This window comes from Tamandua tetradactyla, chromosome 3 (genome assembly GCF_023851605.1).
Source record: "Tamandua tetradactyla isolate mTamTet1 chromosome 3, mTamTet1.pri, whole genome shotgun sequence".
NCBI lineage: Eukaryota > Metazoa > Chordata > Mammalia > Pilosa > Myrmecophagidae > Tamandua > Tamandua tetradactyla.
In genome coordinates, this window is record NC_135329.1 from 8,606,563 (window position 1) to 8,630,780 (window position 24,218).

A 24,218-nucleotide genomic window follows, 5' to 3' on the forward strand; every position below is an offset into this window, starting at 1 on the left:
TGCTCCTTATCCTGAATCATTCCAATTGTCTTATTTCAAAATCACTAATTCCTTCTTCTGCCAGCTCTAATCTGCTGATGAAACACTTGGAAATTTTTCATTTCAGTTATTGTAGCCTTCAACTCCAGTAATTCTGTTGGATTCCTTTTTAAAATTTCTCTTTATTGAGACTCTCATATTGTTCATTCATTGTTTTCCTCATATCCTTTAATTCTTTCTCTGTGGTTTCCTTTATCTCCTTGAGTATATTGAGTATCTTTTTTTTTTTAAGTCATTTTCTGGTCCTTTGCATTGATGGTTTCTGACTTTTTAGCTCATTCCTTTGGATGGGCTATCATTTCCTGTTTCCTTGTCTTTGTCTTGTTTTGCACTGTATATTTCAATATTTTAAAGTGTGAACTCTGAGATTTAGTCTCTGAGCTGTCTGTTCCTTAAGCTTTTATCCAACCAGTGATAGGACAGAGATTTCCTTGAGTGCCAGGAGCTAGCAAATAAAACCCAAAATAAAAAGCACCTTTCACAGTATTTGCAAATTAGCTCTGCTTTGACTGATGTCTCCTTCAGTGCTTAGCCTCTCCCCCCGTGCCCCATCAAGAAGATAAGCATGAGGCAAATGCAAAGTGCAAAATCATCTCTCTTTTATCTGAGCCCAAGTAGAATCTCCTTTTCCTGGGCTCATGTTTGCTTGTGGCCTTAGGAATTCCCATTTACAAGAATTGGTATGCCCTCTCTATTCCCTACGAAATAGGCTTTCATCCTTTCCTGGATGCTATGTTGTGTAATTTAATGCAGGCAATCCTTTACCCCAAGCCACTTCAACTTAATTATTTCTTTACACCACTTTAGCTGCCTACAAGTTGTTTCTGCCTGCAGGGCAAGTTCTTAGAGGGTGAACCCACGACAGGTTTCCTGATTCAGTCTTTCAGCTTGCAACCCAATAGTTGGCACCAAAATACAGCCACCCCCATGTGCACATAGGAGTTATTCTGCCCCCTCTGGAACAGGGCCAAGGGCCCACAGTGGAGCACAGGCCTCACCGCACACCGCTCCAGGGAAGGCTTGGGCGAATGGCCAGCAAGAGTGCCATGAGCTTTGCTACCCTTTTCAGCTGTGTTTTCTTGTTTCAGCACTTGCCCTGTTATTGAAGCCTTTAACTATTTTCCAGAGTTTTGAGGAACATGGCTCTGCCTTTTTTAACTTTTTGATTACAATGTATAACATATACAAAGCAAAGAAAGAAAAAAGCAATAATTTTCAGAACATACTTCAACAAGTAGTTACGGGACAGATCCCAGAGTTTGTCATGGGCTACTATTCCACCATCTCATATTTTTTCTTCTAGCTGCTCCAAAATATTAGAGGCTAGAAAGAATATTATATAGTGATTCAGCAGTCATTCTTTTTTGTTAAATCACATTTTCTCTGTTATGCCTCCTCTTTCTCCTTTGATCCTTCTCCCAATCTATATAGATCTTTGGGCAATGTCCCTTCTGACTTTTTCATGCTGAGAAGGGTGTCAGCACTAAAGAATAGGGGGATGTAATTAATTGATAATCTTGGAGAGGCCAGTCCCTCTGAGTTTTGGTATTTATCTGACCTAGGATCCCTACGGGAATTATAGTTCCAGGAAGGCAAACCTAGTGCATGAAACCTTTATAGACTCTCAGTTCAAGCCCTCAGTGTTCCTAAGAGTCAAAGAGAGTGGCATTGTTTGGGATTTAGCAAACCATGGCAATTAACACTAACTGAAACTTATATAAGAGTAACCTCCAGAATAGCCTCTTGATTCTATTTGATCTCTCTTGGCCACTGATGCCTTATTTTATTACACTTCTTTTACCCCTTTCGGTCTGGAAGGTGTTGTTGATCCCATGGTGCCAGGCCAGACTCATTCCCAGGAACCATACCCTACATTGTCAGAAAGATTTTCACCCCTGGATGTCATGTGCCACATAGGGGAGATGTTAATGATTCTCCTTGTGGAGTTGGGCTTAGGTAGAGAGATGCCACATCTGAGCAACAAAAGACCCGTCTTGGAAACAACTCTTAGGCCTCCTTATAGGTAGTCTTAGCTTTTCCCCTACAGAAATAAGTTTCATATAGGCAAGCCTCAAAAATCAAGGGCTTGGCCTATTTTCTTGGGAGTCCCCAATAGCTAAGAGGGTAACTGGGATTTCCTAGATGGAAAAGCTTGATAGTTCCATGTATATATTTTTTCCCCTCTTTGGACCTTCAAGGGACTCCACCAATACTTTTTAATTATCAACCCACCATAGTCTTGAGATGTATCCTGCTATTATATTAAGCTATACAAAAACACAAGGCCTCTAAAAAATAATAATAAATTTTAAAAAAAGAAAAAGATAAAAAACACAAGGCCTTATTCCTGTTCTGCCAGTTTTTGCTAGTTGTTCAAAGATTCCATTTGGGGACAGTCCCCTGGAGCATCTCACACCACCACCTTGGTTGACTGGACATCTGTAAAGAATGTTGACAGTGGGAAGGTGTGAGGTGAGTGGACAGGAGAGTATGTTCTAGGTCTAAGGAATTACTTATGCCTTGGTTGGTAGCCAGGAGATTTGCAGGACATGATCAAGTCACAGGAGGACTGTCACTCTGTTTGTAGTGAAAGCTGTTCCAGGTAAAGAAGGTTGCAATAAACAAGGGCAGTTGGGAGAAAGGGACAGTGGATTGAAGTCAAAACCACTTGCTTCTCAAGGGCTGCCCATCCAGCTAGGATTTGTCTTAGTGAAACAAAGAATGAGTTCCCATTTCTTCATGTGTAGGTAAGCAGAGGGAAAACGTCCTGCAGTCTAGAGCCGTGAGGCAGTTGTAGTTCGGTGGGGGTGGGGGTGGAGGATATTATGGTTAAACTTAGTATTTTTAGTTATAGCTCCATTGTTGATGGCAGGAAGTTGTTTGGCTCAGAATGCATGTCTGTTGAAGAGGAAAAAGCTACTTCTGCTTGGAGACACTCAGCTGGTGCTAACGTGAGGCCAAGCAGCTCAGCTTCCATTTTCCAGAACAGGGGAGGGCATTTTTGCAATGTCAATATTTAGCAATTGCTTTCTTTTATTCGCCTTTAGTGACCCTCAGTTTTCACGCAATTGTGGCTCCTTCTTGCCGTTTGTGAAGGTTGGCGATCTCCTCCTGCAAGCTTGGCTCCCTTTGTTGCATATAAAGAGCTGAAACTTTGATCCTGAGCTGAAACTTTGATTTTGAAAGGGTGGCCATAGCAGCGCCCGTGGCCTTTGATGTGCTCTGTGGTCAGAACCTTCAGTTCGTTGCTATGGAGATCTTCCTCACCATATCTTAAAAAAAAAGAAAATCTTTAGTCTTTCACACTCTTGAGCATTAGCAAAAGGGTTTTAATAAAAGCCGTCTGTTAGTGGGAATTAGCTATGGAGGGATGAAGCAGACCAAACACAGAAAGGAATTTTAAAAACATAGTCACTGGTCACCCAGGTAAGAAGGCCCAGTGAACTCCTGGAGTGTTGACAGCAACCAGATGCACCCGTCGGGGAATAAGGAGCTGGCAGAGTGCTGGCTGTTTCAAGCCTATAGGGCAGGTGCTCTTGCTGCCCCCATTTTACAGATGGGACACCTGAGGCACAGGGAGCTTAAGTCACTTGCCCCAGGTCATCTGACCAATAAGTGGAAGAGCTGGGATTCAAACATGTAATGTGGCTCCAGAACCTTCTCATAACCGTGCACAGCCTCTTCCAGCGGGGCTGAAGGTCTCGCTCCCTGCCTCCCCAGAGCCTTCGAGTCCCCACCCCATCCCGGCCAGGCCTTGACACATTTTCCAGAGGCACCTCCACGGTGGGGTGGCCCCTTGACTAAGACCCCGTGAGGCACCCCTAATTGGCCCCCTTGGTTTGTAAACCAAGGTTTCCGGGTTTGTCATCCTCGTGTTGGCTCCTGGAGACTCCAGAGCCCTCGGGGGGTCCTCTGGGAGCTGCCCACCCCCAGGACCGAGCCCCCCAGCCAGCGCTCCCTGACAGGAGCAGAGGGTCTCTGCTTCCCCACCGGCACACTCGGGGGAAGTCTGTCCACCCACGGGCCCCTGAAGCTCCTGGGGAGACCTGGTACTGAAAGGGCCCATTTCCTCAGATTGTCCCGTCGTACCCCTCGTGTCCACAGGGCGTTGGGGACAGGCACGGGACAGTCTCAAGATGGAATGATGGAGAATGGACTTGAGGTCTAATCTCTTTACAAGAGTTTGGGGCACTAAATTTATAACACTAAGCAAAGTAACCTCTAAGAGTCATATTTGACTTTTAGTAATTTAACTCCATTTAGGCCATGACTCGCTTCTCCACCGGAGCTGGCGGAAGGCGCCCACCGGGGGCTGCACGTGAGCTGCAGGGGGCGGCAGCCGAAGCAACCAGCGCCTGAAAATGCTGAACCCGCCCCGAAATATCAAGCCTTAAAAATTTATTCAAAATTTTTCCAATAAAAGCAGCAATCACGTTTTTAAAAACCCAACTTCGGTTGTGTCCTTGTTTCCCAGATGTCATCCCGGGGGTGGTTGGACTCTGAGTTTCGATCTGAACCTCAGTCTCTCAGCCCCGTGGGTGGGCTCAGCTATCGGCTCCGGGGACCCCCTTGGTCCTTGCTCCGCTTTTGCCCTCTGCTCACCCCCGCAGGGAAGGGCCGAGAAGGGTCACTGCTGTGCAGACAGGACAGGAAGCGGGGACGGGGTGCTCAGCCCCGGGAGGCTGGGCTGTGGGTGCCCGGGGCGCCATGGGGCAGGTGGGGAGCTGGCTCCCTGAAGGAGAGGAGGGCAGCGGGTGCCCTCTCACGTGCTTTCCCTTCCTCCTCCCTGGCAGTTTGTGAAGTTTGCCAACATCGAAGAGGACACCCCATCCTATCATCGGAGCTACGATTTCTTTGTGTCCCGATTCAGCGAAATGTGCCACTCTAGCCACGATGACCTGGAGGTCAAGACTAAGTGAGTCCGGGACGGGAGGAGGGAGGACGCCAAAAGCCTCCTGGGCCTGATGGTTCCCAGTCCAGGGCTGCCCGATTTCACTGGTGTTTACTTCTGTGCTGATGTCACTGGGGAGACAGCCCCGTGAGGCCGTGGGAGCAGAGCAGGAAGAACACCTGGTGGGGCACAGGTGGGCAGAGAGCACCTGGCGGGGCGCAGGTGGGCAGAGGGCACCTGGAGGGGCGCAGGTGGGCAGAGGGGACCTGGAGAGGCGCAGGTGGGCAGAGGGGACCTGGAGGGGTGCAGGTGGGCAGAGGGGACCTGGCGGGGAGCAGGTGGGCAGAGGGCACCTGGCGGGGAGCAGGTGGGCAGAGGGGACCTGGCGGGGAGCAGGTGGGCAGAGGGGACCTGGCGGGGCGCAGGTGGGCAGAGGGGACCTGGAGGGGCGCAGGTGGGCAGAGGGGACCTGGAGGGGCGCAGGTGGGCAGAGGGGACCTGGAGGGGCGCAGGTGGGCAGAGGGGACCTGGCGGGGAGCAGGTGGGCAGAGGGCACCTGGAGGGGTGCAGGTGGGCAGAGGGCACCTGGAGAGGCGCAGGTGGGCAGAGGGGACCTGGAGGGGTGCAGGTGGGCAGAGGGGACCTGGCGGGGAGCAGGTGGGCAGAGGGCACCTGGCGGGGAGCAGGTGGGCAGAGGGGACCTGGCGGGGAGCAGGTGGGCAGAGGGGACCTGGCGGGGCGCAGGTGGGCAGAGGGGACCTGGCGGGGAGCAGGTGGGCAGAGGGCACCTGGCGGGGCGCAAGGTGGGCAGAGGGCACCTGGAGGGGCGCAGGTGGACAAGCAGCCAGCTCTAGGCCCCCTGTGTGTAGATTCTAAAGGAAACACCTCTTGAGCCAGAAAACAGGGCTAAACTTCAGATGCTGGTCCTTTAGTACAATTTGAGAGCTAGTAACAGAACACGCACACAACACACTGATCATTCTTTTGTTCAGAAGTACATGCATTTACAGACCCCAGAAACCACCTACTCACCATTATCCATAGAAAATATACACCCAGACCAATCAAAAGGCAAAGTCCTTACCCCACTAATGAACCCTGCTGACCTCTGGCCGCCTCACCACCTCTTCTCTCCCCCAGCTCCCTCCCCTCCAGCCACTGTTCTCACTGTCCTCAAACACAGCAGGGACATTCCCGCCACCTTTACACAGCCTGTTCCTGTGCCTGGAAAGTCTCCTCCCAGGGACGCGCAGAGCTCACTCCCTCACTGCGTCCAGCCTCTGCCCCTTGGCCCTGCCCGTGAGGCCTTCCTCTCGGCCCCACCCCCACCCGGCACACTCCCCTGCCCTCAGCTGCCCGGCTTTCCCTGTAGTGTGCATCCTCTCCAGACATGTTCTGTAGGTTACCTGGTAGGTCATTCACTGCATCTCTCCCCCACTGGAATGTAAGCTCTGTGAGGGCAGGAATTGTTGCTGTCTTTATGGATGCATCCCAAGGGCTAACACCATGCCTGGAGAACAGGAGGCGCTCAGTAAAAAAGCGTTGAGTGAATGAAGGAAGGAAGGAAGAAGGAAGGAATGCTTTCAGATAAACATCTTAAATTACAGAACACACACTTTTAAATTTTTTAATTTAAAGTTTTAAATTTCACATGCACACTTTCAAGCTGATAAAAAATAGTTCTCATAGAAATACACTCTCCATAGAAATAAAATCACAAAGAAGTTTGCACAAATATACACTTGCACAGATACAGGAAGCAAGGCACACTGTCAGTTGGAGAAATTAGTAAATGGGTGTTTGGTGCCAGGCATTGTTCTTGGAACTGTAAGATGCTAAAGAATTAGAAGGTAGGTCCCTGACTATGACAAGTGTGATCAATTTGGTGAGGCTCTAGGAAACTAGAGAATATGTTTAAAGGAGGAGGGTGGGGAGGCTGGGGAGAAGGAGGAAGGGGAGGAGGGAAGAGGGAGGAGGGAGAGGGTGAGGGATCAGCTCCCGCAGCAATCTAAGCTCCAGGAGGAGCTCCCAGGAGGAAGTGGTCATGGCCGCAGGTGTCCTCTGCTCAGAACGCTGACAGCTGGGCTGCTTTTGACCCTGAACTCGGCTGCTGGCTCCTGCTCCTCTAGCATCTCAGAGGGTCTCTAGAGTGCTGAGTTTTGTGCGACAGCAGGCCAGGGACTCTACAACAAGCTGCTTCACCACAGCTGGTGATCTGGGTTGGATGGAAGGGAAGGGGAAAGTGTCCAGACATCTCTCTCCCCTGCCTGCTAGCTCCCAGGGCTTCCAGGGCTGCAGAAGGACCCGGGCAATCCCGGGGCCCCTTCCCTCCAGGCTCCCACCTCCCTGGCTTCCCCTCCTCAACCAATTAAGGACTTTCTGGGTCTGGGGCTCCCAAGTGCCTATGATGAGACCAGTGAGGGCTAAAGGGGGAGGGAGCCCCTTGCCCTTTCCCGAGTTTTGCCTCTCTGAGCAGCCACCTCACTCCAGAATTGGTACAAAGAGGCAGAAGGGGGCAGGAGCAGCTGGGGCATGGCATGTGTCGTGGGAGGTGTAGACTTGTAATCAGGGGTGACTGTCACCGGTGCTGGTCACTCAGGCAGTGCCATGCTTTTAGCAAGGAGAATGGAGGGCATGCTCCTTGCGCGGCCACATGCACACGCACACACGCGCACACAGGCTGCTCAGCAGGAGGAGGAGAAGGCGCAGAGGCAGGCCTGCTCAGCACGGCATCCTGACAGCAGCAGGAATCTTCTGAGCAGCAGCCAGGTTGCTGAGGTTGCCCAGGGGAGGGTTTTTCTAGCATCTTCTTTTTGCCTCTCTCCTTCATAAACTCCCAGTACCCGCTACTTCCTGAGGTTTCCACCTGCCGCCCAGGGGCCAAGTCCCCAGCAGTGGTGGGCGTGCTGGGTTATGGGGACCCAGAGGGTGCTTCCGGTTGCCTGTGGTTCCCCTATACAAAGTCTCACAAAGAGGGGCGTGTTGCAATTTATCAGAGCCGGGGTGTCAGCAATCTCTGAACTCCCCTTAGGGTTAGAGGCTTCTCAGGCCCCTTGTGCAAGGGTAGGTCCCACAGAACCCGTTGAAAGGATCCCCCAAACCTGAGCTTTCCAAACTTATCCTGAAAGGGTCAGCCAGCTGCAGACCTCATGCAAAGTAATGTGGTCATGTGGAAAAGGGAGTCTGGGGAACCCAAAGGAGTGCAAGGGGAAGAAAAATCAGTCACTTTCACACATAAGGGAGCCCTGGGTAGAAATGTTTCCAACAGGCCAGGCTTCTGGCCAGCCAGGCTCTCTTGGGTGCAACACATGAGTCCAGCATGTTTGGGATGCAATGCTCTTGTGCATTTGGGAGTTCATTTAGCCCGGAGCCAAGAATCCTAAGTGGAGAGGTATACTAGTCCCGGCACTCTCACGTCTGGACAGAACGCAGGTCAGGATCAGATTGGCCGAGAGTTTCCCTGGGGAGTCGGTGTCCACTACTGGCAGCCCTAACTCATCCTGGGTCCCGGTGGTGACAGGCTCCCCCCACCCCCAGGCCCGGTCACCCAGGTATGTTCCAGGGAGAGGCCCTAGTTTCATTTAAAACTGCAGATGAAAATATAAATGGCAACTAAGCATTCAGAAAAATCTGCTCAACTCCAATACTAATCAAAAGGATGAAAACTGGTTTTGGGGTGTTGACCTTGTACCCTGCCACTTTGCTGTACTCATTTATTAGCTCTAGTAGCTTTGCTATAGATTTTTTGGGATTTTCGACATATAGTTGAACTGCAAACAGTGAGAGTTTTACTTCTTCCTTTCCAATGTGGATGCCTTTTATTTCTTTTTCTTGTCTAATTGCTCTGGCTAGAACATTTATCACAATGTTGAATAACAGTGGTGATAGTGGACATCCTTGTCTCGTTCCTGATCTTAGGGGTAAAGCTTCCAGTCTTTCCTCATTGAGGATGATGTTGGCTGTGGTTTTTCATATATTCCTTTTATCATGTTGAGGAAGTTTCCTTCTATTCTTATCCTTTGAAGAGTCTTCATCAAGAAAGGATGTTGAATTTTGTCAAATGCCTTTACTGCATCAATCGAGATGATCATGTGTTTTTCTGCTTTGACTTATTGATATGTTATATTGCATTAATTGAAACAGCCTTGCATACTTGGAATAAATCCCACTTGGTCATGGTGTAAAATTATTTTAATGTGCTACTGAATTAGATTTACAAGTATTTTGTTGAGGATTTTTGCATCTATATTCATTAGAAAGACTGGTCTGTAATTTTCTTTTCTTGTAGTATCTTTGTATGGTTTTGGTATGAGGGTGATGTTAGCTTCATAGAGTGAGTTAGGTAGACTTCCTCATTTCCAATTCAAAAAATTGGAAAGGATTGATACTAATTCTTTCTTGAATGCTTGGTAGAATTCACACGTGAAACCATCTGATCCTGGACTTTTCTTTTTTGGGAGCTTCTTGACAACTGATTCAGTCTCTTTATTTGTGATTGGTTTGTTGAGGTCATCTATTTCTTCTCCAGTCAGTGTGGGTTGTTCATGCCTTTCTAGGAAGTTGTCCATTTCATCTACATTGTCTAGTTTATTAGCATATAGCTGCTCATAGTATCCTCTCATTACCTCCTTTAATTCTGCAGCGTGAGTGGTTATGTCCCCTCTTCCATTTCTGATTTTATTTATTTGCGTAGTCTCTTTCTCTTTCTGTTTGGGTCTTTTTTTTTTTTTTTTTTTTTTTTGTCAGCTCAGCTAAGGTCCATCATTTTACTGATTTTCTTGAAGAACCAATTTCTGGTTTTGTTGCTTTTCTCTTTGTTTTCATAGTCTCAATTTCATTTATTTCTGCTGTAATCTTTGTTATTTCTTTCTTTTTGTTTGCTTTGGGGCTCATTTGCTGTTTTTTTTTTTCCTCTGGTTCTTCCAGGTGAATAGCTAATTCCTTGATTTTTGCTCTTTTTTTCTTTTTTATTATTGGTATTTAGAGCAATACATTTCCCTCTTAGCACTGCCTTTGCTGCATCCCAAAAGTTTTGATATGTTGTGTTTTCCTTTTCATTTGCCTAGAGATATTCACTGATTTTTCTTGTAATTTCTTCCTTGACCCACTGGTTGTTTACGAGTGTGTTGTTTAACCTCCATATATTTGTGAATTTTCTGGCCTTCTCTTATTGATATCCAACTTCATTCCATTATGATCTGAGAAATTGTTTTGTATGATTTCAGTCTTTTTACATTTATTGAGACTTGCTTTGTGACCCAGCATATGGTCTATTCTTGAGAATGGTCCATGAGCACTTGAGAAAAATGTGTATTCTGCTGTTGTGGAGTGTAATGTCCTGTAAATGTCTGCTAAGTCTGGTTCATTTATCACATTATTCAAAATCTGTTTCTTTATTGATCCTCTGTCTAGATGTACTATCCATTGATGAGAGTGGGGAATAGAAGTTTCCAACTATTAATGTAGAGGTGTCTACTTCTCCTTTCAGTATTGTCTGTGTTTGCCTCATGTACGTTGGAGCACTCTGGCTTGGTGCATAAATATTTACAATTATTATGTCTTCTTGTTGAATTGTTCCTTTTATTAATACAGAGTGTCCTTCTTTGTCTTATTTAATTGTTTGACATTTGAAATCTAATTTGTCAAATATTAGTATAGCTATTCCTGCTCTTTTCTGGTTGTTGTTTGCATGAAATATCTTTTCCCAACCTTTCACTTTCAATCTGTTTTTGTCCTTGGGTCTAAAGTGAGTCTTCTGTAGACAGCATATAGATGGGTCCTATTTTTTAATCCATACTGCCAGCCTGAGGGTGAGACACAGCAGGTTGACAGACATTCCCATGTCTTTTGATTGGGGAATTTAATCCATTAACATTTCATGCTATTACTGTAAAGGCAATACTTTCTTCTACTATTTTGTCTTTTGGATTTTATATATCTATCTTATTTTTTTCTCTTTTTACCTTTACTGATAGCCTTCATTTCTACACTCTTCTCCACACCTCTCTCCTGTCTTTTCCTAGCTACCTGTAGTGCTCCCTTTAATATTTCTTGTAGATCCAGTCTCTTAGTCACAATCCCCATCCCTAGTGACTGTCTGAAAATATTTTAAACATCCTCTCTCTCTTTTTTTTTTTTTGCATGGGCAGGCACCGGTAATCGAACCCAGGTCTCTGGCATGGCAGGTGAGAAGAACTCTGCCTGCTGAGCCACTGTGGCTATCCCTCTCATTTTTGAAAGACAGTTTTGCTGAGTATAGAATTCTTGATTGGCAGTTTTTCTCTTTCAGAATCTTAAATATATCATACCACTACCTTCTCACCTCCATGGTTTCTGCTGAGAAGTCTGCTCATAGTCTTATCAAAGTTCCCTTGTATGTGATGGATTGCTTTTCTCTTGCTACTTTCAAAATTCTCTCTCTGTCTTTGACATTTGACAATCTGATTAGTAACTGTCTTGGAGCAGGTCTACTTGGATCTCTTCTGTTTGGGGTATGCTGCACTTTCTGGATCTATAACTTTATGTCTTTCATAAGAGATAGGAAATTTTCAGCGTTTATTTCCTCCATTGGTCTTTCTGCCCTTTTCCTTCTCTTCTCCTTCTGGGACACCCATAACATGTATGTTTGTGCACTTCATGCTGTCATTTGATTCCCTGAGACCCTGCTGATATTTTTCCATTCTTCTCCCTATCTTTTCTTTTGTGTGTAGGATTTCAGATGTTCTATCCTTTAGTTCACTAATCCTTACTTCTGCCTCTTCTACTTCTGTTGTAGGTCTCCATTGTTTTTTTTTCCATCTCTTCTATTGTGCCTTTCATTCCCATAAGTTGTGCTATTTGTTTTTTCAAACTTTTGAGTTCTTCTTTATGTTTGCCCAATGTCTTCTTTATAACCTTCATCTGTTTTGACATTATCGTCCCTGAGCTCATTGATTTGATTTTTGATGTGATTTTGCATATCTGTTCAAACATCCTGAATTAGATGTTTTAACTCCAATATCTCATTTGAAATGTTGGTTTGTTCCTTTAACTGGGCCATATCTTCCCTTTTCCCCATTATGACTCATTATTTTTTCTGGTGCCTGGGCATTTGATTTCCTTAGTTTATTCTGGAGGCCATTTTCACTCTTTTACTCAGGGTTTTCTTGTTTGTTGGCTTTGTTCTCTATCTGTTCTTTGGCATTCAGTTCAACTTATTCTAGACTCTAGCATAGGTTCTGTTTAACTGATCAGAATTTTTCAGCTCTTGTTTTTCTGCTTCTTGCCCTGCCTATATGGAAACTTTTTGGGGGAGAGTCTTCTCAGAATGATCAACCCCAGTCAGATTTTCCCAGACAGGAAGGCCCACGTCTCAATGAAGAGAGTAGCCACTATCAAGTTTCCCTGAGGGCGAGACACAGTAGGTTGACAGACATTCCCATGAAGCCTCTAGATCCAGCCCAGCATGTGATACTTGTGTGCCTGCAGCTTCCCCCCAGTGTAAAATGATGTGGTGCCTTTAATTTCAGCAGCCTTTCCCTGACATTGGGGTGATTGAGACAGAGGCTGAGGTAGATCATGGGCTTGGGTTGCTTCTGTTTTCCAGCCCCTGGGGGCTGAACTCCCTGAAGGAGGGTCTCCACTAGAGCTGGGCCCCATCCCCCTTTTCTTGGGGAAGATACACCCTTTAGGGAATTGTCCCCATTCACCTATTTACTTTGTCTCTCAAACATGCCTTAATCCTGCCCTTGCCTGGAGCAGTACTGAAGCCTGAGGGTGCTTGCATTTCTATCTCATGAGCTGTAAAAAAGTAAAAAAAAAATTAAAGAGAGGGAGAAAAAGTCTTTTCAGAGCAGGACCCTAGCTCCCCAGATTTGCCAATTAAGATTTGGAGTTGGTATGTGGCTCTATGTGTTCCCAGGCTCTGTGTGCCCCCTATTCTGGGAGTCCAGTCCTTTTCCATTATTTTGTGCTGTCCAACTCAAAAAGTCTCTGATTTGTTTGTTTCCCCCCTGTCAGCCCCTCTCCCTCTCTGCCAAGGGGAAAATTCCTGGTTCCTTTAGTGGTTACTCCAGGTTTACCTGTGCTCTGGATCTAGTTTAGCTGTCCAAATTTGTTAATGCTGCAATTGGAGCTTGGTTGAGCTAACTTCCTTGCTACTAGAGGATAGAACTAGAGGCTAGAACATCTGAAATCCTACACACAAAAGAAAAGATAGGGGAAAAAATGGAAAAATATCAGCAGGGTCTCAGGGAATCGAATAACAGCATTTCCTTTCCCCTCGGGGAACCAGCCTGCCCTGCCCATGGGAGAGGGTCTTACAGTCTATGTGGGGTTTCAGCCATTCCACCCATTCCAGACTGGGGTAGGCTGTGTGTCCGGTCACTAATGTCCCCCCAGCAGTTGTTCTGTATGATTCCTGGCTATTTACTAGCTGCTCTGGAGGAGGAACTAAATTCCACACCTCACTATGCCACCGTCTTGCCCCACCTCAAAAGGATGCAAACTGAAATCGCTGCAAGAGTGAGCATTTTTCTGGGCCAGGAAATTAGAAGGTATATTTAAAATGAGATCCCCATTGCTGCTGCAGGCACGGTGAGAAAGGCGTTCTCCTGGAGCTGTGCGCTGGGGATGGGGAGAGTGTTCTGGGAATATTGGGAGCCTCTGATTTCTTCCCTTTTGATTCAGTCATCCCACACATGGTAGTGAATTGAAATGTAGTAAAACATTTATATGCAAGCCTGCCAAACATTGCATTATTTATAGTAGAAAAAAAAACAGAAGTAATTTCAATAACTGATTTAGTAAGTAGTTTAGTAAGTTCTTATGACAGTATAACATGCAACTGTTCAACATATTTATGAAGAGTTAATGATAAAGGAAATAATATTACATATATATATTTAATATAATATTATGTGAAAAAATCCAACACAAATTATATTTGTAATAGGTTCTTAATTCTGTTAAATTTTATGCACAGAAAAAAAGAAAGACACCAAAATGCTAATACTGGTTGTCTCTGAAAGGTGGCAGTAAGGGTAAATTTTCTCTTCTCTATTATTGTATAATCATAAAATTTTGATGTTTGATTTAAAAAAAAAAAAAAGAAGAAGGAAAGACGGAAAGAATCTTTATTCTACAATAAGTGGGAACTGGAGGCCTGTCTCCCTGCTGAAAACCCTTGGTGCCTGAAGAGTCTGGCGACTCTGTCTCTCCCTCCAGGTCTAACCCCCACCCCCACCCTCAGAGCCCTATATTCTACCTTGTAGGCTCTTAGCCGTGCTTCGATACTTTTATCTTGGGCCCAAGCTGGAACAAACCTGATGAGAGCTAGAGAGGGGGAACCTGGGGCAACCAGCACCCCAGGACTGAAGCCAGGACAGTACCAGGCCAAGGACAATCTGGGAGTGTCCTCAAGGAGCCAGAAGACTTAGCTTCTTGGACTCGTGTTCCCCAGCATGAGAAGTAGGTCAAGACGTGGAAAGTGGGAGGTGCTCTCCACTTGGCGTCCACTCTCCAGTCTAATGGGCAAATGCATGCATCTCTAATCCCCGAAACAAGCTTCTCTCCTTGCCACAGACGCTGACTTCCCAGGCTTGAGGATTTTGTGTTCCCGTTTTGCCCTTTTTCTTACAGAATTCGAATGTCAGGCATCAAAGGTCTGCAAGGGGTGGTGAGGAAGACGGTGAATGACGAGTTGCAGGCCAACATCTGGGACCCACAGCACATGGACAAGATCGTCCCGTCACTGCTTTTCAACCTGCAGCACGTAGAGGAGGCGGAGAGGTGAGCGGGCGGGGGTCTGGCGTCAGCTGCAAGGCCAGGGATCTTGACTTCTATGGCTTGTGCTGCAAGTGAGTCCAAAGCTGGCTCCCTAGGAGCCGTGGGCCTGGCCTTCTGCCTGCCTGCTGTACCTCTCAGCATCCGCATTAATGAAGAGAGGACAATAACAGTGCTGGACTCCCGGGGGGCAGGCGTGGCTGGTGAGAACACAAAGAACCAAGTGTCTCTTGGGAAGCAGCAAGCCAAGGCGGTTTCAAATGCCTTTCATGGCAGTGACTGAGGTCTTTCCCTCCCTGACCTTCCTTCCTCCCTCACTTCCTAATGGTATTTCAGGCCCTTAAAAGTTGATTGCTTCACCAGCTAGCAGCGGTACCCACTCAAAAAGATTTGGAGTCTGTGCTGCTGTTAGAGGGGGACGTCTAAGTTTGCCCTCTGGTGGCCAAACCTGGGATAGCACCTCCCTGAGGCGCTCGCTGTGGTTTCTGTGGTCTCGGGGGCGGGGGACCTGGCCCAGGTCTGGGGGCACCGCTGTAAATCAGGTACCCCTGAGCTGGACCTGAGCCAGCCACCGTGCGGTTCCTTCCTTCCTCCGTCCCCCTCTCCCTTCTATGTCCTCTTTGCAGCTTTCTTTTGGTTCCTCCCGCTTTTCCGTCTGCCTCCCTCTCTTTGCATCCCATTGCTTTTCCCTTCCTGAGCCTTAGGCGCTCGGAGACACTTTGGTCCGAGCCTGGCCACACCCACGGGACCAGGAAACCCTTCCTGCGGGGCGCGCAGGCCCCTCCTCACCATGTGCGGCCAAGGACCTTTGTCGCCCCCGCGCGATCTCCCCCCACCCCAGGCCGCCTTCCCTGTTGTGCCTTCTGCGGTGCTCCCCTGTCCCCCTTCATGGCCCTGTCCCCGGGGGCCACCCGGGGCGCACAGCCCAGCCCCCAGCTTCCACCCCGCCCTTCCGCAGCCGGTCTCCCTCGCCCCTCCAAGCCCCCGAGAAGGAGAAGGAGAACCCGGCGGAGCTGGCTGAGCGGTGCCTCCGGGAGCTGCTGGGCCGCGCTGCCTACGGCAACATCAAAAACGCCATCAAGCCTGTCCTCATGTGAGTGGCCCCCGCAGCCGCAGCCCGCCCTCTGCCGAGGCAGGGAGAAGGCAACAGAGCACCGCGGTGTGGGGACATGGAGAGGGCCCAGGCCTGGCTTATCCGCTCAGCTGCCTGAGTCGGTCCCCTCTGGGCTGGCCCCTCCAGGCTTCCCTGAATTAGGAAGCAAAAGCCATCTGGGGGGGAAATGGGGGGGCAAGCACAGGTGGGGGAGAGGAGTCGGTAGGAGAGCCTCCGGGGCTGAGGGAGAGGTCTGGCTTCACTCCTTCATTCCCTGTGCCCACAGCCAAAGAGCCCTGTCCTTGGTGTTCCCCCGACTCCGGGGTTGGACCCCGAGGTTGGACCCCGAGGTCCTTCTGTTCCCTTCTCCCACCGATCCCCAGCAGCATGTCCTCACCTACCTGGGAGCCCGCGAGGGGCTGCGCTCTGCTGAGCCTCCTGGGAGGTGTCATCTCCTACCAAGCTAGTCCCTAGTCTCTCCTCCCGGACACCCCTTTGAGTTTCACAGTGTCCCCTTTTCTCTCTCAAGCCACCTGGATAACCACTCTCTTTGGGAACCCAAGGTGTTTGCCATCCGCTGCTTTAAAATCATCATGTACTCTATTCAGGTAGGCTGGCTCCCTGCTGTGGTTTGCCTCCATCCGAGGGCACCTCTGGATGACACGTGCTCCACCCCGCTTCGTGCCCTAAGCCCCTTGTGGTCTAACCCAGTGAGAAGGACCAGTTTTGCTTTATTCCTGATACAATCTGCAGATCAGTACTTCTATGAAACACAATGCAAAAGAACGCACAAAAGAATGAAATGAAAAGCTCTTACAAATTACAGGCCCACCGTCCAGCAGCGTGGCTGCAGGGCAGTGTCACATTGCCTAGAAACACTTAGGTCTTAACTGGCAGGGGCCATGGGCCACATGTTGACCCTGGGCTAAATCCTACAGCCCTGACCAATAAGACCAGGTCTAGAGGGCTGGAAAAGGATGACAGCATTTTGAAACGGACTTTGGATCCCTTGGAAGTGAAAGGGCAGGAGTGAAGGGTGGAAACGCTGGGGACCCTGTTGCACCAAGGTGGGAGGGGCTCCAAGGAAGGGGCCCCGGGCCCCGGGCCCCAGCGGGCCGCCTCTGGCACCATGGCTTTTGTTCACCCCCAGAGGGGGCTCCTGGCCCGGAGGCACGCGGGTGGCTGTCTGGGGCCCAGCGCCGTCTCCCTCCCGCAGCCGCAGCACTCCCACCTGGTTATCCAGCAGCTCCTGAGCCACCTGGACGCGCACGGCCGCAGCGCGGCCACCGTGCGCGCGGGCCTCGTGGAGGTCCTGGCCGAAGCCGCGGGCATCGCTGCCACCGGCTCCGTGGGTAAGGGCGCCCGGGGGGGGAGGGCAGGAACCGCCCCGGGTGGGAAGGGGGCGGGGCGGGGGGTGAGGCAGGAGGGAGGCCCCAGGAGGGGAGGGCTGGGCAGGGGGGCGTCTGGTTGGCGGGGGCGGGCGCCCAGCCTCGGGTCGGGGTGTCCCTCCCGCTGCGCCCAGGGCCCACGGTGCTGGAGATGTTCAACACGCTGCTCAGGCAGCTGCGGCTCAGCATCGACTATGCCCTCACCGGGAGCTACGACGGCGCGCTCAGCCTGGGCGCCAAGATCATCAAGGAGCACGAGGAGCGCAGGTTCCAGGAGGCCGTCATCAAGACCATCGGTGGGCCCGCGGCGCGTCCGGGAGGGCTGGCACCCCGGGGGGCGGGGGAGCAGGCTGGGGCCGCCGCGCGCGGGGCAGGGGCTCCCCGCCTTCAGGGCCAACCCACCGCAGGCCTGTGGGGGTGCCGGGAGGTGCGCTCGGCACGGGGGCTCCTGGGTTGCGAGTGAAGGGCCCTCCGGAGGCACCCATCGCGGAACCGCCGCGGCATCACCGTGGGCGGGGTCGGCTCTTCGAGGGAAGAGGCCCCCACGCGCCCCTGCTGCTCGCTCGGCGCCCGGGCCCGGCCGACCCGCCCCAACCCCTGCCCGCAGGCTCCTTCGCCAGCACGCTGCCCACCTACCAGCGCTCCGAGGTGATCCTCTTCATCATGAGCAAGGTCCCGCTGCCGTCCCTGCATCACCCCGTGGAGGCCGGGAAGACCGGGTGAGGGGCCGCCCCCGCCCGCACCCCTCCACCCCCCGCTGCCTCGCCAGCCTAGACTGCGGGGGTTTGGGTTCTCTTGCCCACCCCCAGTCCCGCTCACTCTCCTGACCCTGCCCTGACTGTCCTATTCCCAAATCCCTCGGCAGTGTCGAGCGAGCGGGGCTTCCGGGTTCCAGAAGAGCTCCTCAGGTTGCCCCATTAATAACCACTCTTCCATCCTGGGGAGCCATTGCCTCCACCAGCCTCCCCGTCCTTCTGAGGGTTTGTGTCTCTAACCCTCAGGGAGAACAGGAATCGGCTGACCCAGATTATGCTGCTGAAATCCCTTCTCCAGGTGAGCCTCCCTGTCCCCATCCCTGTGCCACCTCTGCAGGAGGCAGCCCCTTTCCAGGGACCAGCAGAGGACAGCCACATGCGGCCTTGCAGGTTGCACACTGCACAAGTGGGCCAGCAAACTGGCAAATGGGGGACTCCACTCACCACCAGGCTGGGCTGGCCAGAGTGGGGATGCGGGCGGGGCACTTATGTCTACTTTTTACAAAGATTCCTTCAAGGCTATGTGTGGCCTTTGTCACTCAAACACTACCTCTGTCTTGAGATGAAAGACATGGTCTCCTGAGGTTCCTACCCTTTTCCCCTGCAGGTAGCCCCCCAGGGCCCTCCCCTATTGGTTTCCCCTGAGCACTGTGCCCACCTCGGCTTCCCAGCCACTGTCTTTTCCTTCATCAGTGTTTATACACCTTTTCTTTACCATCACTGCCGCTCTCTCTGGAGTCTAGATCTGCTGTTCTCCAATGCCAATCCCAAAATCAGCTTGCTCTGAACACAATCTGTGCTTGTTAAGAGCTCCCTGGGTAATCTGATTCACAGCTTGGCCTAAAAAACTCTGGACATCGCACAACTAGATTATTCTCCATCTCACCTCACCCACTCTAAACCCAACAAGAAATGCTGTTTCCCCTCTATTGCCCTTTGTTTCAGAGGGGGCCTCAGTTCCCGACAGTTATACATCTGATTCAAACCTCTCAGCCTGCAGTTGGAAGGTCTCCTGTCCCCTCTCCCTTCCTAGACCCCCGGCTCACCTCGGCCCCTGCCCCTCTGCTCCAGCTCTGCGCAGACCCCCCCCTCCACCAGCCCACATGCTCCACGTCACTCTGGGTTCATGAAGCCCTTTCACGCTGGCACTGCCCACATCGTGCTCCCCAAGCAGTCTGCATTGCCCTGCCATTCTTTTGCTGCGTTTACCCTCCTGAATTTGTCCCCAGCTTTTTACGAAAGTGAGTCTGGGGCACCCGCAGATGCGTACCCCTTCAGTGAACACCAATGTCATGATTGCTGCCCCCAGGCTGTGCTGGAGCCTGGGAGGGGGGATGGTGTCTGAATCAACAAAGGCACTGGTTTTATGGGGGAGGGTTGTTCTTGTGTCTTTAAAGCACTGTTTTGCAGCACAGACTTAACTTGATGGACATTTTGCTGCGTACAAAGGCTTTGACAGCCCCACGGGTGGTGTGTGTGTTTGTGCCAACAGGCTTTAATGCGAAGACCCCCTTTACTGCGGTGGTGCTAGGGATGTAGCCCAAGGCCTGTCTTTGGGTGGCCTCTGGTTCTTGCCATGCGTGTGTGGTTCTAAATCTTCAGCCCAGCTCTGAGTGCTTCCGCCATCTCTCTATTTCTCCATTACTACCCAGAGACCGTTAGCAAAGCGTTGTGCATGGTGTATGTCAGTTGTGCCTGGACTGGCTCGAACGTTAGATTCCTGGCTCCTGCTCCTCTCTAATGCTCATTCCTTCCTTGTGTTTGATATACTCGCCCTGCACTCTATTCCTGTCCACCGAGTGTCTACCGAGCTGAGCTGAGAGGTCATCTGGTGGGTTTTAGAGGCCTCCAGAGCCCGGGGTGGGAGGCAGGAGGAGCTGGACTGGGAGATGCCTAAAGCGCCAACTTTGGCTGGCTGGTCCTCCATCTCCTCCCTGCCCCAAGAGGGATGGCACCCCTGAACACGCCTGTCCTGGGCTCCTTGCAGGTATCCACAGGTTTCCAGTGCAGCAACATGATGTCAGCCCTGCCCAGCAACTTTCTTGACCGCCTTCTCTCCACCGCCCTCATGGAGGATGCAGAAATCCGTCTCTTTGTTCTAGAGATTCTCATCAGTTTCATTGATCGTCATGGCAACCGCCACAAGTTCTCTACCATCAGGTGAACTTGGGGCCCCCCTGCAGTGCTGTGATGGGGGAAAAGGCTCCCCGTAGGACCTGCGTCCTTGGCCAGTAACCTTGAACCCAGGTGGCTGGTTGATTCTGAAATTACATGAGACCCACCAGGGAGTTGATGACCAAGGCTGACTCCGGGGTTCCAGGTGGGCAAGGGAAGGAAGGGCCCAAAGGGGACTCTGACCTGGGGGAGGGGAGAGGCGGATTGGAGATTTGGGGGATGAAGAGCAGGGATAGAAGGGAGTTTCCAGGTGGGGACAAAGAAGGGGATGTGGGGCTCAGAGGGAACTGGGGAGAATAAGATAAGAAAGAATAATCAGGAACAAGATTTAAGAGATGGGGACGGGAACTTGAGAACTTGGGAGCAAATGGAGATTAGGCTAAGAAACAGGGCTGGAAGAGCAGGGCAGGAGGCTTCGGTACAAACCAACATTCAACCAGTAAAAGGCGCAGTGACAGCAGGTGAGACTCAGGCAGCCCTCGTGTCCCGCCCCCAGCACCCTCAGTGACATCTCTGTCCTGAAGCTGAAAGTGGACAAGTGCTCCCGACAGGACACAGTCTTCATGAAGAAGGTAAGGACCTGACCGTCCAGCCTCCAAGTCACTGCTGACCCCACCCCCAGAGCCAGCCTGCCCCCTCCGGGGATAAGCTCAGTTCCAGTGACCAGCCGCCCCCTCTCAGGGGCCAAGGCCAGAGTGAGGAGCCCCCGGTGGGCACCCTGGGCCATAGGCTTTCTTCTCACGCTGGCTTTGAGCCCAGCTTTTATCGCGGGTTCCCTCCGGGGCCTTCCGTGACCCCAGGCCAGCCTGTGTCATTCCACCCGAGGCGCCCACTCCCCGGGGCCAGAGAGGGGCATGCGCCGCCGTCCCCACTCAGACTGGTTGTCCCTGCCACCATGGCCTCTCTGTGTGTCCCCTCCCACCCCAGCACTCCCAGCAGCTCTACAGACACATCTACCTGAGCTTCAAGGAGGAAACGAACGTGCAGAAGCACTACGAGGCACTCTACGGGCTGCTGGCGCTGCTCAGCATCGAGCTGGCCAACGAGGAGGTGGTGGTAGACCTCATCCGCCTCGTGCTGGCCGTCCAGGTGGGGCTGCTGGCCAGAGCAGGGGGCGGGGACAGGGCAGGGGGTGGGCCCAGGGGCGGGGCAGGACCGGGAGGGGGCGGGGCGTGCCGCGGGACAGAGCCAGAGGCAGAGCCAGTCTGGGCTAAGCACTTTTCAGAGAGTATTGAGTAGGACTGCTTCAGGACTGCTTGGGAGGCCAGAAATAGGTGCACTTGAAGCCCCCGCACCATGGCCCTGTTTGGGAAGCCAGGAGGGATGCCCTGGGCCACCTGCAAACAAGAGGAGACACTGGGGAATGCAGCCATTCATCACGCAACAAACTTGTTTGTCTAAAGGGCCTCTGGTTTCCAAACCTAACTATGCTTCCGCGTTGCTTCGAGCGTTGGCTGAGCGTGCCTATTTCCACACTGGGGCTACTGAATGTTGTCTGAGCCTGGGTGCCTGGCACTGCTGCTGGGAGTTGGAGTGGGTCCTTCGCGCTCAGGCTCCTGAGGCTCAGCGGGCACCTTATTCCCCGGTGTGGAATCCAGGGCTGGAGGGTCTCGGCAACCCCACTTGACAGTGTCAGGTCCTGCAAGACGAACCCGGCCACTGCAGCCCCTTGGGGCTGGTCACCCTCAGCAGCTAGAATTGGGTGGTTCCCACGGCTTTCTCAACGTGTGGGCCCGGCTCAGCAAGCGAAGCCAAGCCCTCGAGGATCACCTGCAGGCTCTAGGGAAACAGACAGCATCCTAGGAGGCTGAACGAAAGGACTTTGGACAGCGAAGCCCACCGAGTCGGGAGCTGCAAAGGGGGAAGCCGAAGCCATCGTCTCGTGGGTGGTTGTAGGGACCCTTCAGTTCAGCCTTCGTGAGAATGAGACCTCTGTCTCCCAGGAAGTTGTGGGGCAAATGCTGAGAAAGGCTTAGTCTAGAGAAGTGCGCCGTCTCCATGGGAGGTTGGTGAGAGGTTGGGAGGCGGGCAGGGCACCTGCAGAGTCTGTGTTGAAGACTCGGGAAGTCCCTCTGTGTTGCCCCAGGATGTGGCCCAGGTCAATGAAGAGAACTTGCCCGTGTACAACCGCTGTGCGCTCTACGCTCTGGGCGCGGCGTACCTCAACCTCATCAGCCAGCTCACCACGGTGCCCGCCTTCTGCCAGCACATCCTCGAGGTTGGTGCGGGTGGCTCAGCGTCCCTTGTTGCCCTGGGGCCTTCGGAGGCTCCTGCCTTGGGGCTCCCCAGATCAGCTTTGCCCGATTTGCAGGAGCCCTGTGCACAGTCTTGGGCGTCGATGAGAATTTTAAATGAAGACCTAATAACAGTGAGAAGTTCTCCTTGAGGCAGCATTTCCTGATTGTTTTCTGGCTGGGACCCTCTTGTAGATGAAGCAGAGTGTGACATGAAATGACGAGGGTGGCGTGGGGAGAGCCTGGTCCCCTTCCTAGCCTGTTTCCTGCCCTTCCACCCCCTGCCTCTCCACCCTCCCCCTACTCACGGCGGCATACGTGCAGACGCCCACCGTCATGTGGGACTCAAGGTACTTAAAGAAAGTCTTGGCTGTGAAAATGTTCAAATATCACCAAAGCAGGGGGGTAAAACCATTGTCACTGGACAATCGTGGTGGATTTTCTGCCTGATGTGCTCAACGACCAATTCCTGAGACACGGCTTTCAAAGAGAGAGAAATTTATTGCTGGGCGCAAAGCAGGAAAGCAAATGACCTAGCGGCCTAAAATCCGTCTCCCTAAATGGCATTAATTCTGACAGTTTAATAGTATCAAATGCTGGGCAGGTTTTAGGATAACGAGTACAGTGGCCCCAAATGATGTGATTAGAGGTGATCTACTGAGCAAGCACAGATTGATTGCATGCTCAGTCACAGAATGTGTAAGAAAATGGTCATCTTACTATGATGATGGGACTGATTTTTAGTATTATAATGAGGAATTTCTAGTATTACAGGTTCATATCTGAGCTACTGCGCATGTCAGACAGGCCCATTTTGGTTAGATCCAGTCTCGCGCTAACTTTGGACTTGGGATGGGTTCGTTCTGGGCTGACCCGAGGCCCTTCATTAATAAATATTAGGGGCTGTCTTCAGTGATCACAAGACTCCAAAGTCAAAAAAACAGTTAAAATGGATACTAGTGAGGGTGAGTCATGAGGCTTTTGCAATCGCAGGGGCACACGATAAAGGCAGTACAGTCAAGATCAGAGATGAAGGCGGCTGGGTTACAGGGCACAGATTTCAGGTATTTCCCTCTCTCTACTCCAATGTACCAGAAAGCAAAAAGGAATATCTGTGTAACGATGCAGCAGTCATAATTATCCCTTAAATCCTACCTTCTCAGCTCCACCTTGAGCATCTGTATACTTATCTTATCGATTAAACCATTATCAGGATCTTCACACATTTGCTTCATCTATTCCCTTTTTCTTTTCCTTTGCTGAAATATTTCAAACCAAATCCCAGCCAGTATGCCATTTCACCCCTACATACTTCTAAAATAATTGCCATGCTATTCATCTTCCAAATTAAAATATCAATAATAATCTAATACCCATTTTATAATCAGATTTTCTTAGTTGTTGCAAAAAAGATCTTTTAAAACATACTGCAGTATTTATAGATGACATGACGTGACATCTAGGATTAGCTTTAAAATATGCACACAAAGCAAAATAAAGCAAGAATCCCCAGGTCTCCGCTGGCCTGAGCTGCCTGGCGAAGGGTGACAGCCTACAGCACCTGCCAGAGACCACCCCAGGGGGGCAGCCGAGGGCTGTGAGGGCGTCCGGGAAGGCCACGCCTCACACCCTCCTCACTTAAAATAGCCGTGCCTGCGCCTCCTCGCCTCCTGCTCAGGCTGGCACGCCAGCCACCCTCCCGCTTCTCACCAGCTTAGTGACTTTCACCTCTTGTCAAAAATATACAGAGGATACTGAGGAAATCTCAAGCTGTCACCTGTCCACCAGGTGCTTTGGCAGCGTCCCTGGGCTCTGCAGTGTACCATTTGGGAAATGGTACGATCTTCAGTCCCTTTTGATGCGTTTAAATCAAAAGCACAG

General features: G+C 51.0%; 1 protein-coding gene and 2 long non-coding RNA genes across 4 annotated transcripts in view; 1 reads left to right on the forward strand and 2 right to left on the reverse strand.

Annotated features, from left to right (window-relative positions):
* EFR3B (EFR3 homolog B) overlaps positions 1-24,218 on the forward strand; it is a 53,091-nt gene that overhangs the window by 17,391 nt on the left and 11,482 nt on the right. The window contains exons 4-15 of the mRNA XM_077152295.1: positions 4,833-4,954; positions 14,549-14,698; positions 15,651-15,785; positions 16,315-16,393; positions 17,002-17,137; positions 17,308-17,469; positions 17,781-17,892; positions 18,175-18,226; positions 19,916-20,088; positions 20,600-20,675; positions 21,031-21,192; positions 22,190-22,321. Coding sequence (XP_077008410.1) covers positions 4,833-4,954; positions 14,549-14,698; positions 15,651-15,785; positions 16,315-16,393; positions 17,002-17,137; positions 17,308-17,469; positions 17,781-17,892; positions 18,175-18,226; positions 19,916-20,088; positions 20,600-20,675; positions 21,031-21,192; positions 22,190-22,321 — 1,491 coding nt within the window. The remainder of the gene's footprint in view (positions 1-4,832; positions 4,955-14,548; positions 14,699-15,650; positions 15,786-16,314; positions 16,394-17,001; positions 17,138-17,307; positions 17,470-17,780; positions 17,893-18,174; positions 18,227-19,915; positions 20,089-20,599; positions 20,676-21,030; positions 21,193-22,189; positions 22,322-24,218) is intronic.
* LOC143676954 (uncharacterized) lies at positions 14,011-17,484 on the reverse strand. Of its 2 annotated transcripts, XR_013172324.1 has the most exons (3): positions 17,378-17,484; positions 14,673-14,892; positions 14,011-14,573 (listed from the first exon to the last, which is right to left on the reverse strand). It is a non-coding gene; the product is annotated as an uncharacterized LOC143676954 (long non-coding RNA). The 2 variants fall into 2 exon arrangements; XR_013172323.1 differs by lacking the exon at positions 17,378-17,484 and having other exon boundaries at positions 14,673-15,530.
* LOC143676953 (uncharacterized) lies at positions 17,769-20,026 on the reverse strand. Its single transcript, XR_013172322.1, has 3 exons — positions 19,896-20,026; positions 18,587-18,778; positions 17,769-17,860 (listed from the first exon to the last, which is right to left on the reverse strand). It is a non-coding gene; the product is annotated as an uncharacterized LOC143676953 (long non-coding RNA).